Here is a 12,688-nt window from a genome sequence, read left to right as displayed (position 1 = left end):
TTTGGCAATCTGGTTTGTTCAGTAACAGACAGAAGGATTCAATATGTGACAGTAAATAAAACATGTAAATTGTGCTAAATTTGGTGGTGATGAAAACAAATTCATCGTGCTCAATAAGGTTGCCATCTGAGGTTTGTTTTAATGTCATAGCAGGAAACATTAAGTAATATGCATCAGCCTGTGTCATACTTTTTTTACTCTGTCTAATAGATCAGCAAATGTCTTCATAACTGCAACACACCCACAATTGCCAGAGGGAGAAATAATGATGTGCTTCTCATCTGAATATTCTTAAACATTTTTAACACTCTTCCTGCACAAGCCTTTCGAAAGTAAAAACATTTTTGGGGAGGATTCCCTGAGGGCCACAAACATTTATCTATCGCAGGAAACTCCAACAACTTTAGGCAGATTCACTCCAGGTGATGATGATCCAGTGTTTCCTTTAGAAGGAGATTCTGCCAAGTGATTTGTATGCTGGAATAACAGTTTGTAAAACAAACAGAGTTCCAACAACAGACTAAGAGGGAGCTGTGGAAACCAGGAGTACTGTTATTGCTGGGCTTGATAGCCAGAAAGAGTGGGAGCTCATTCTGTAAGAGGATAGTAAATGGAGGATTGCATCTTCAGCCAGGGAGAAGATCCTTTTTTTCCTGACTACTGGCAAAACACGCAGTGTAGAGGGAGAAGATTAAAAAGGAACTAATCCAACTGAAAATTGATGCACCTCTGTTGCATTCAGTTAGAGGAACTCAATATATCTTCATGCACGTGAAAGCTGAAGAAACCTTCCTGATAATGAGCCAGAGTTAATATTCTGCATCTGCTAGGACTTGGGTTACACATTACCATGCATTGTGATTTCTCCTAATTGCTCTTTAATTAATTGCCAGGAATAATTTTTATCTACTCTATTAGCCAACAAAGACTTGCTCTTCCAGTGTTTTTAGATATCTTATTGCAGTTCAATGCTAATATGATCCTGTGTTATAAATCATGGTATCAAAATTGCAGTCTTTCACTTTTGACTTCCGCTTTCCACTGCACTGGAGGTGAATTTGTATATGTTGTATACATTTTCTGACTAGCTTTATTCATACAATAGCTTCAATTCCTTTCTAATACCAGGTTGCTGCATATCATAGTATTTTCAGAGTTGGTTGATGGATCTACTTTAGGGAAATCTAGGATGGAAGGTTGAATTTTTTTCCCATTTACCTATTTTTTAAAGATAAACTGAGTCCACATCGTAAAATAAAATACATTGCTGATGATATTTGATCAATACATACAAATAAAAGTTTATAACTACAATGTATATGCAATTTGAAAATGTCAGTTTGAAAGTCAGTCAATTCTTGTGTGCATGTAGTGTCTGCAATTTCCTCCTGGAGGGCCTACTTAAAATTGTCTGACCAATATCCTCCTTCATGTTATTTTCCTGCAAAAATACACATCTTAAAAAGAAAAAAACACACATTTCTAGTGGTAGTGGGTTGGTGTGTCACTTCCAGGGAGTAACGTCCAGAAGAGGTCAATGGAATCTGGTTCATTTAAGTGATTTTAAATCTTGAGCTTAATAAAAAATGCATAAGATTTTTGTATGCTTTTCTCTACCTGGTGTTTTTTTTGGCTGAAGTACAATCAGAATTCAGCCATTATAGGAATAACTGTTTAGAGATGACAGCCCCTCAACTAACATTTACAGATTGATATACAGTGTACTTTCTCGAACTGTTGTACTTTGCTAGTCATAATTAAAGAGTAGAAAGTAGAAACTAAGCTTATTACAGTCATGCTGGTTTTGTATTCAATAATGAATGAAGTACAACTTGATGTCTATCTTACGGCTGAAAGAGAATTTGTCACGAGTAGATACAATTGATGAAATATTAATAACAATTAAATCACTTACGAAAATAACAGGTTTAAGTTCGAAATGCAGGAAATACATCAAACCGGATGAGGCTTCCTTTAATATATGGAGCCACTACAGTGCAAGGATACTTTCCTTTGGAGATGACCAACATTTATAACTGCCAAACCTACATGGCTTGCACTAAATTGGCATCATCCTTGGTGCAGGTGCAGAGGACAGGAATATTTCATTGTAGTGTAGTGTCGAGAGTTCTACCTTTTCACACTTCCTGTCATGGCTGTTTTGCTCATGCAAGACCCCAATTTGACCATTAAAGACTTCACCATCAACCCATAACGATTTGTGAAAACTGTCATGATTGCTATACAGGTTTAGCCAACAGGAAGTTCATTTTAAAAAGTAGTGCATCAATACTGAAAAACTTGTCATTCAATATACTTTGTACACTGGATTTATTTAGCATTGTAAAGTAATTACAACACAAAACAAATGTAAATACTTCTATTATTGAAATTGATATGTTTGGTTATAATGAGAAAATCTGAAACAGGTGCACTATTGCAAAGAGAGGTCTGCACAATCATGAGCCAATTACATCTGAAGTGCTTAAGAATGATAAGCGTGTGCACTGTGAAACAAACTGAGGTAGCAAAGCAGAGGAGTAGTCAATTGCTGTGCTAATATTTACATTAGTAAGGATATAAAAGGTATTTGGTGGTACATAAACAAGAGGAACATATGGGCCAATTAGATTGTGAATTTATTGTGGCACAAAAAAAGAGTTGCAATAAAGACAGTGTCAGAGATGTCAATCTGAACATCTTCTAACAGATCGGCTTACCTGCAACAAATAACTGCTTTGCATGACAAGGCCAGATCCAGGAAATATTGTCTTACACCAAACGTCAATGCATACTTGAGTGATTTGCCATCAATTATAAGAGCAAAGTCATTTTCTTTCCTCAAAGCATCACCTAGTGTAACACAGTGATGACTGAGAATCTCCCGTGTGGCCTGAAAGACATGGATAAGAAAACACACCGTCATTACTTTTCATAAGTAGACAGAGCATCAACTGAATGTTATCCATCGATTTAAAATGACTCAAAGGTCAATTTAAAAAAATTAAAGTAAATGCAGCAAAAAGGTTGATGTCAAATAGCTGAATAACAGTACCATACATAATTCACTTAATTTCCACATATAAAAATCACATTGCTACATTGATAGCACTAGAATAAATTCCAAAGCCAATATCAGCTTTCAAAATCTACAACTATAATGATTAATAACAAAGGTGTCTTTCTCACATACTAGGATGACTAGAATCTAGAGGTTTCTCTAAGAGTATCATGAAGATAGTAATAAGTCACAATGAAGCCGATTCATCAAAGAAAGGGTTACTTTATGCATTTTTGGTAGGCTTATTGCTAAAGGTTTTAGAGTTACTACTTTCATGATGTCACAAACATTGCACTGCTCACTTGCAGAAATACACTTAAAGGAGGGTTTATAAAACATGTTTTAGTACCTGATGAATAAAATAATTAACAACTTCATGCAATTAAAATATAAAAATGTAATCACGCAACATCCAAATTGCCTGTAATAGGGCGCATTTTGAGAGGAAACAAATAGCATATGTTTTGGAGAACATACTAATACATTTGTTTTACAAAGCAGTTGTGGCCCAATTTTTCTAAATACTATAAAGTTGTGAGATATGTTGAAAGGTCTTGTTCGGGAGAAATCTGCCTTTTAACAGCACATCTGTTCCGACTTGTTAATAAAATAGGAAATGTATGAGGCACATAGTTGCAAAAATGAGCTGAGGGAGTTTTAGGTAACCTACCCATACACATGGGAGGTTAGAGTTGATAAATGTTCCTTTCTTTTATCCCCTTTGCCTACAAAAGCTTAAAGTGCTGTAAGTGTGGGCATATTAACAAACCAGGTTCTTACTCTCTCGGTTTCACAAGACTAATTTGACCTGAATTCTTGAAGGCTCCAATACCCAGCACAAAAAACAGCATATGATAGATATAAACAATATTTGCCTGAAAAAAAGATAACTTACAACAGTGACACCTAAACACCTAGAGGCACTATATGGGACTATTAAAAAGTATAGCGGCAATAATACATAATGTGGACATACCCTGGCTTTGTTTGAAACAATATACACATATTTGTTTAAATGAAAAAAATAGATGCTCTAGTAACTGTACAACCAATGAACACAAATATAGCATTACATAACAATCTGTGACTTTGAATACCTTTGTGAACTATTCATATAAACTGGATGATTAAATAGTCTACTCGATTAATTCACTATACCTCAATGTGAATTCAAACTAAATCTTTCTTCTTGCTGTCTCCACCAGTACTTGACACTGTTAACTGTATTGTGCATCTCTTAAGTAACAGAATGTAAATGGCAGGAGTCTGCCCGCGGAATTTGTGGAATTTTTCAGACTCCGCGTTACTCTTGTAACAAAGAGTGGGTGAATATCATCAATTGCTGCATGGCAGAATTGTTTTCCCACAAGGCTCCATAAATGCGAGCTGGTGAGCGAGATTTGGCATCCCAAGCAAGATTTACTAACACGGGTGGTTGCGTTCAGAGGGATGCTTCTCAAGGAGATTTGCTGGCACTCAAGTAGATTTTCTACTTGAGCAGCAGCAAAATCAACTCAAATAGCCTCACAATCTTGTGGACAGCATGGTGCCGTTCACACTGATTTTTCTGCGCTGCTCACACTACTGGTGCTAGATTGCAGCACGACATGCATATTTTCTGCCTATTGGCGGAACAGCAGAATCTCACTGAGTTTTTATGTAACTCTGGAAGTTCCACTCCTAGTAAATGGTTAACTAGGGCTACACAGCAGTCGCTGCAATTGGGATTGGTCTCTTTTGCACTTTTTCTTGAAATCTTCTATTATTTAAGGTGCACCGTTTGATGCAGGCTGTACTTAAATTCAGTAAAAATTATTTGGATTATAATGCTAGTACTGCTGATGATCTATCTCTATGTATAAAATCTAAGAAACATACAAAAAAGCAAATCCCTGTTAAAATAGTCGCAGGCTAGGATTGCTGTAGGAGAGCTGAACAGGGGTGTAGGGCTAATCTGATACTCAGCACATTGTCCACTGGACACAATAGACAATAATACAGGGATTAAACTAATCAAATTCACACAACATATAAAGTAAAAAACGCTAGTACTGAAATGATTAAAAATTTGTACACAATTTATTAGGAAACCTCCCAACTGGGTTACAATCTAAAATTTTTGCAGCAGCAAATGTGAATTTAGCCACCACTCACAGGGCTAAATTCACATTTGAAACCCTGTATGTTTTGACTAACTGGATTGTAACTAACTGAGAGGCTGACAAAGGGGGAGCATAATAAATATGAGAAGATTAGACAATCGATGTTATATATATAAACAATAGACAGGGCATGTAGAAAACGTAATGATAATAGACCATGATGTTAAATCTTGTTATCTGTTTATAGATAAAGAAGTCAAATGTTTGTGTCCTGAAGAAGGTGTCAAGACCAATAACACCGAAACGCCGCGTCGACTTGTTTACAATACTTTGACTGTATAAATTTTATAAGGTTGCCAATTTTTCAATGGTTTTTTATTTCTGTATATGCTGCTGCAAAAATTTTAGATTGTAACCCAGTTGGGAGGTTTCCTAATAAATTGTGTACAAATTTTTAATCATTTCAGTACTAGCGTTTTTTACTAGCCTGCGACTATTTTAACAGGGATTTGCTTTTTTGTATGTTTGTATTTCCCCTACCCTGAAAACAAAACAGGGGACCCTCCATTTTTTTGAATCTAAAATCTAAGAAAAACATGTTTTTTGGTTTTAAATATTTATTAGAACAATGCACAGTAAACCATAGAAGTAAGCAATAATAATACATTCCAAACTATATTTCATGAAGCAGATCACATGCTTTCAGGGACAACAGATATAATCTCATTACAATGCATCCTGTATCCCGAAGACATAACTAGGACCATGAGCACCATCCACTCAGGCTCCCCGTCTGACCCGCTTCCCCACCACATCGCCAACAGAGCCGTCAGCATCATCGCACCCCACCTGCGTAACATCATCAACCTCTCCTTCGAGACCGCTACCTTCCCGAAGAGCTGGAAACACGCCGAGATCAACGCCCTCCTGAAGAAACCCAAGACTGACCCGAGCGACCTCAAGAACTTCCGGCCCATCTCCCTGCTTCCGCTCCCTGCGAAAGTCATAGAAAAGATCGTCAACACCCAAATCACCCACTACCTAGAAGACAACAGCATCCTGGACCCCTTCCAGTCAGGCTTCCGCAGCAACTACAGCACCGAGACCGCCCTCATCGCCGCCACAGATGACATCAGAATCCTACTCGACAACGGCGAGACAGCGGCCCTCATCCTCCTGGACCTCTCTGCCGCCTTCGACACCATCTGTCACCACGCACTGCGCACACGCCTCTACGATGCAGGGATCCGAGACAAGGCCCTGGACTGGACCACCTCCTTCCTCACCGACAGAACCCAGAGAGTACGACTCCCCCCGTTCCACTCCGCAACAACCACTACCATCTGCGGCGTCCCCCAGGGATCCTCACTCAGCCCGACTCTGTTCAACGTCTACATGGCCCCAATCGCTCGCATCGCCAGACTACACGACCTCAAGATAATCTCCTACGCCGACGACACCCAACTGATCCTCTCCCTCACCAAAGACCCCCTCACCGCCAAATCCAACCTACACCAGGGCATGAAGGCCGTCGCCGAGTGGATGGAGGCAAGCCGACTCAAACTGAACACGGACAAGACGGAGGTCCTCATCCTCGGGCCCAATCCCTCAGCGTGGGACGACTCTTGGTGGCCAGCATCACTGGGAACCCCCCCAGCACCACCCAACCACGCACGCAACCTAGGGATCATCCTCGACTCCAAGCTCAGCATGACCAACCAAGTCAACGCAGTCTCCTCCTCCTGCTTCCACACCCTCCGCATGCTCCGCAAGATCTACAGATGGATCCCGACGGACACTCGGAAAACCGTCACCCACGCCCTCGTCAGCAGCCGACTCGACTACGGAAACGCCCTCTATGCCGGAGCCCCGTCCAAACTCATCAACAGACTCCAAAGAATCCAGAACGCCTCCGCACGCCTGATCCTCAACGTCCCACGCCGGGACCACATCACCCCGCACCTGAGAGAACTGCACTGGCTCCCCATCGACAAAAGAATCACATTCGAACTCATGATCCACGCACACAAGGCACTCCACAACACCGGCCCAGCCTACCTCAACGACAGACTCTCCTTCTATGTACCAACAGGAAACTCCGCTCCGCCGACCTGTCCCTGGCTGCCGTCCCGCGCATCCACAGAACCACCGCCGGGGGCAGATCCTTCTCCCACCACGCCGCCAAGCCCTGGAACGCCCGCCCCCTCCTCGTACAACAGACCGCAGACCTCCCGGCATTCAGAAGACTGCTCAAGACCTGGCTCTTTGACCACTAGCTGCAGCCCCTCTCCCCCCCGCCCCCCCAGCACCTTGAGACCCTAACGGGTTAGCAGTGCGCTTTAAAAATTCCCTGATTGATTGATTGTATCCCTCCACTCTGTACTGTCTGATGACAAGCCCGCTTCAGGAGACCTATGACTATGTGAAAGTTCAATCAAAACATCTAATGTACATGGACTCCAATACTGTTCACTATATAAATCACAACAAGGGCCTTTCTTATGCAGACCCACAAATATATTAAGACGAACCCAGGGCACCTCTACCATACATGAAATGCATAAGGGATGTATGAATTTTTCATTTTCAAAAAGTAGTTGCAAATAGTGCCCTGACTTTTTAAGAATGGAAAATAATTTTGCTAACCATTTTTGTGATCGGATTTCGGTCTCAAAACATTGATACATACCATACTGAATCACTATTTATAATGGACGGGCTAATAAATCCACTACCAAATAGCAATTTGTAATGCCTTTCTACACACATTATGAGATTTGGTAGCCTGGTACAGAATAGTAAAATAGGTTTAGTACACTTAAAAAAGCCACTGGCGGTAAACACCTTTATGATTTAGCAAATTGCAGGGTTTGCAACTGCTAAATGGTTTTACACATCTGGCCCATAATACTATAGGAAGGATAGGAGGAAGACTTCATATCCTACAAAGAGTATGACCAAGTAGTAACCCATCACGAAGTCACTATCAGCCTCACCATTTACATTAGTAGAAGCTATCAGCAATAAGCAACAAAACCTCCTGTTCCTTTATAATGGTTATGTCAGATGTTGCTTTTTTACTAACCTCCCATACCTCTTAAAGTGAGAGTGCAAGGAACCAAAATAAATACTACCCGTCCGTATAGACAATGTACAAAATATATTGAGAGGGGAGGCATCAATCCCCCCAGTTAACAATGTTCACTATCCCGATAGACCTGTCACCCAAACTGCTCAATCATATTGGCAAAGATCCCTGTCTTCGTCATGTACCAGTGTAAATGATTATGTTTGTTATACGTAATTTGCGGCGAGGCCCTAAACTTTGCAGTCATTCATACCCTACCATCATTCAGATCCCTACGCTGCAGAGAGGGGCTCCAGATTGCCTGAAAAATCTGATATGGATAGTTCAACCTATGCACAACCTGCTTATATGATGCCACTCTGAACGGTCACTCAATTAGTTTTCATGTGTGAGAGTAACTCTCTGCCTCCACATGCACAGGATAGACATTTTGGTGACTCCACAGCCATAGCAACACCCAACTTCCAATCCCACGGGGTTGGTCTTATCAGTATCTAGTGCAGTGCTTCATAAACTTTTTGCCACCACAACCCCATTTGTAGAACAGCAAACTTCCACTGCCCACTTAGCTTCAATGGACACAAGGTGTGTGATTTTTTAAATGTAACTACAGCATCGTGTGGGAGCGCGTTGTCATTTACAGGCAGCCATATTCCATTTAAATGGCCACTAAATTTGCACAGAAATATAGTTTTACTGTGATAAAACTATATTGCACACAAACTGAATGTGTGGAAATCAGGTTTCGGTGAATATTTATCATTTGTGCATTACCAACTAAAGTGTCTTGCATATTTTGAGCCTACTACAGGCAGCCATATTCCGATTAAATGGCCACTAAATTTGCACAAACATATGGTTTTAATGTGATAAAACTATATTGCACACAAACTGAATGTGTGGAAATCAAGTTTCGGTGAATATTTATCATTTGTGCATCACCAAGTAAAGTGTCTTGCATATTTTGAGCGTACTAAGATCTTTGTTTCTGTAACACTTCAAGATTTACAAAAATTATGCTTTACTTTTGCTTTCCTAACTGCTGAATGTGTACAGTCCATTTACAGTTATTTACATTTATATCCTACAGTCCAAAGCACTCTGTAACGGACAACATTGCAGCCCTGCAAATAGTAATAGCTAAATACGTAGTATCAAAGCAGTAGATTGCATATTGTGTTTTCGTCGATTTTGCCACTGCTTTTGATTAGGTACATAGGCCAACCCTTTGGACTAAGTTAGTGAAGCTTGGAATACCTAACAACCTACTCACCATAATTATATCATTACACTCTGCAACATGGTGTAAAGTCCAATTGGGAGAAGAAAAGGGATTGACTTGGTTAATCCCTATGAGGAATGGATGAAAGCAAGGGTGTGTTCTAGCCCCCATTTTATTTTCCCTTTATATAAGTGACCTCCCAGAGTGTTTTCCAATAATTTATAATTCTTCGCCAAAAATAGCTTCAAATGACATACATATTTTAATGTACCCCGATGACGTAGTAATCATGGACCTCACTCCCACAGGCCTAAAAAGAAACTTAAATGCTTTAGATCATTATGCTAAAGAAAATGTCCTCATTCCAAACATTTCCAAAACAAAAGTCATTCCCTTTAGAGGGAGAAAGCAATGTCTCCACTTTTAACTGGACATTAGACGACAAGCCCCTGGAGATCACCAGGAATACGCTTATTTGGGGAGAATTTTTACTCAGACCTTACAAAATTCCTCCCATCTTAAGCGCATCGGTATGAAGGCTGATGCTCACATCGGTGCACAACAGAAAGTTTACTCTTCGTCAGGGAATAGATACTTTTCACCCCTGCTCGAGGTCCATCGTTCAAAAATCCATCAATTTTAACATACGCCTTAGAATATATCCTGATCAAGGCATGGCAACCATTAAATGTAAGAGAAGGGATTTTATTACATAAACTGTTCAGAGTTAACCAGTCAGTCCCTGTCCAAGCAATTTGCTTGGAGTTATCCATAGTCAGTGCTTACGCAAAAGCTATCACAAATATACTTCGCTGGGCCTATAACCTCTTACATGCAGACCTAGGGTCTTTAAGGTACATTTTAAGAGAGACTTTTAGAGACGAGTCCTCACACCATACTTTTAATAAAAATCTTCATATTGCACTAATCCAGTCCAGTTGCACGATAGCACTTTTGAAAGCTTGGACTCCTGCACACTTGAAGCTTTTTTTAAAGAAACTGTCTCCAAGAATGAGCTACAAACTGGATGTAGATCATTGTTCATAGCTAAAACACTTTGCACACCTCCTAGATAGTCTAGAATACAAAATTCTGCAACTATATATACGTTTTTCTTTAGAGCACATCGTCAGATGCGCCATAATTTAATGAAGTTGGGGGTTCTTCCCTTATAGACCCACACTTTTAAATGGGATAAATCAGAAAGCTACACAGGAATTTGTGATTTATGCAAAGGAGGAGTGCAAGACTTTGTACATGTAATGCTAGTTTGCTCAAATCTGATTTTGGTAGTGGCCCGGCGCCGGTATATAAAGCCTATATGGATTAGACACAATCTCTGCTCTGCACAAAGTTTAATTGAGTTTTGTAAATCACCATCGCATGAATTTGCTTGCTATAATCTGTATGCATTTTTTATAAGTTTTTTAAAATTGTTATCATGTTCAAATTATATAATTGTTTTATCACTTTTAACTATGTATTTGTTGACCTCAGGTGAAGTCTAAACCAAATCTAATAAAAAAATCTTGCAATCTTGTATGATGCCATACTGAAAGGTCATTCAAATAGTTTTCATGTGTGAGAGAAACCCTCTGCCTAGACATGCACAGGATAGACATTTTGGTGACTCCACAGCCATAGCAACACCCAACTTCCAATCCCACGGGGTTGGTCTTATAAGTGTCTAGTGAAGTGCTTCATAACCTTTTTGGCACCACAACCCAAATTTTAGAACAGCAAACTTTCACGGCCCACTTAGCTTTAATGGACATGAGGTGGATGATTTTTTTAATGTAACTACAGCATCGTGTGGGAGCGCATTGTCATTTACAGGCAGATATATTCCACTTAAATGGCCACTAAATTTGCACAGACCTATAGTTTTACTGTGATAAAAACTATATTGCACACAAACTGAATGTGTGGAAAACAGATTTTGGGGAATATTTATCATGTGTGCACCACAAAGTAAAGTGTCTTGCATATTTTGAGCCTACTAAGATCTTTGTTTCCATCACACTTCAAGATTTACAAAGAAATATGCGTACTTTTTGTTTTCCTAGCTGCTGAATGTGTACAGTCCATTTACAGTTATTTACATATTTTTGTGTTACATTTATATCCTACAGCCTTTCATTTCACGCTCCCTGTACCCCAGCAAGATTGTCACAAAATTAAATTCAGTTTTCCTTCTCTGACTGCAAAGTGAGAGGAGTTTGTAAACACCAATCCCCATGTTAAAAAAGGCAGGAATTTGTCAGAAGACAGCCTGACATTTGACTACTGTCGTATGTGTTTGAAGTGCAACACGTGACAAGATTAATATAGAATTAAAAGGCAGCTTTATTTATTGCTTGAAGATTCCTGCCCCACCAGTGATTTGTGAACCACAGTTTGAGAAACACTGTTCTAGTGTATCATGCAGTAGTGTGAGTGCTGAAGAATATGTCGGTTTGATGCCATTTATATATACACCCCAGTGGACCATACCTTGTTCCAATATATAAAAAGGGAAGGACAATATGACAAACAATGCATCAAGTCCCCCTTTTGCATTTCATCCCCCCAGCATGCCGGTGAGGGATTTCGACCTTATGAAGTTTGTAAGGGGACCAGTGTCAGTCAAGCAATATTTTGAAAAAACTGAATTTCCGGCTCACCTCTTGAAGTTCATTTAGGGAGCTTGTCCAGGATGTGCACCTCTGGGTCAGTATCAGAGACTCCCAGAAGGTACCTAGGGGTGACCCCAAGGAGGGTGGGTCATGTTCCTTTCAGCAGAGTGAAGGAGAGGTCCAGGGTGAGGTAAACAAGTCCCAGGGTAAAGTGAGGGGAAAGGATTCCCATGCACCTTCTGAAAATGAGGAGGGCAGGAGGGTTCTGGTGGGCAGTGGCCCAGGGTATCCAATTTACAACCCCACTGCGTTGAGTGTTTCCAGATGGGACACAAGCAGGGAGACTCTGTCAGTCCCAAGAAACCACTCACTGGTGGGAACCCTACATGGGTGGACAATGTGGCCTTACAGGGGAAGTACTACTTAGGAGCAGGCGGTAGAATATGCCCTCATCTCTATTGCTTGGGAAATAGACTCAGAGGCTAGGCTTGTGATACCAGAGGGTGGGAGTTGTCACTTCCATCAGATCACAGTGAATGGGTTCTGTGTCACTGCTCTGGGGGATACCGGCGCCAGCCAGTCTATAGCGGTGGAAAGGTT

At 40.4% G+C, this 12,688-nt stretch overlaps 1 protein-coding gene across 6 annotated transcripts in view; it reads right to left on the bottom strand.

Annotated features, from left to right (window-relative positions):
- Positions 1-12,688, bottom strand: part of ATP8A1 (ATPase phospholipid transporting 8A1) — a 1,103,292-nt gene that overhangs the window by 475,053 nt on the left and 615,551 nt on the right. For all 6 annotated transcript variants that reach the window (XM_078678248.1, XM_078678246.1, XM_078678250.1 and 3 more), the window contains one exon: positions 2,721-2,893. In XM_078678248.1, the coding sequence (XP_078534374.1) occupies positions 2,721-2,893 (173 nt within the window). The remainder of the gene's footprint in view (positions 1-2,720; positions 2,894-12,688) is intronic.

This window comes from Lissotriton helveticus, chromosome 2_2, assembly GCF_964261635.1.
Source record: "Lissotriton helveticus chromosome 2_2, aLisHel1.1, whole genome shotgun sequence".
Classification (NCBI taxonomy): Eukaryota; Metazoa; Chordata; class Amphibia; order Caudata; family Salamandridae; genus Lissotriton; species Lissotriton helveticus.
This window is presented reverse-complemented; position numbering and strand designations above follow the sequence as displayed.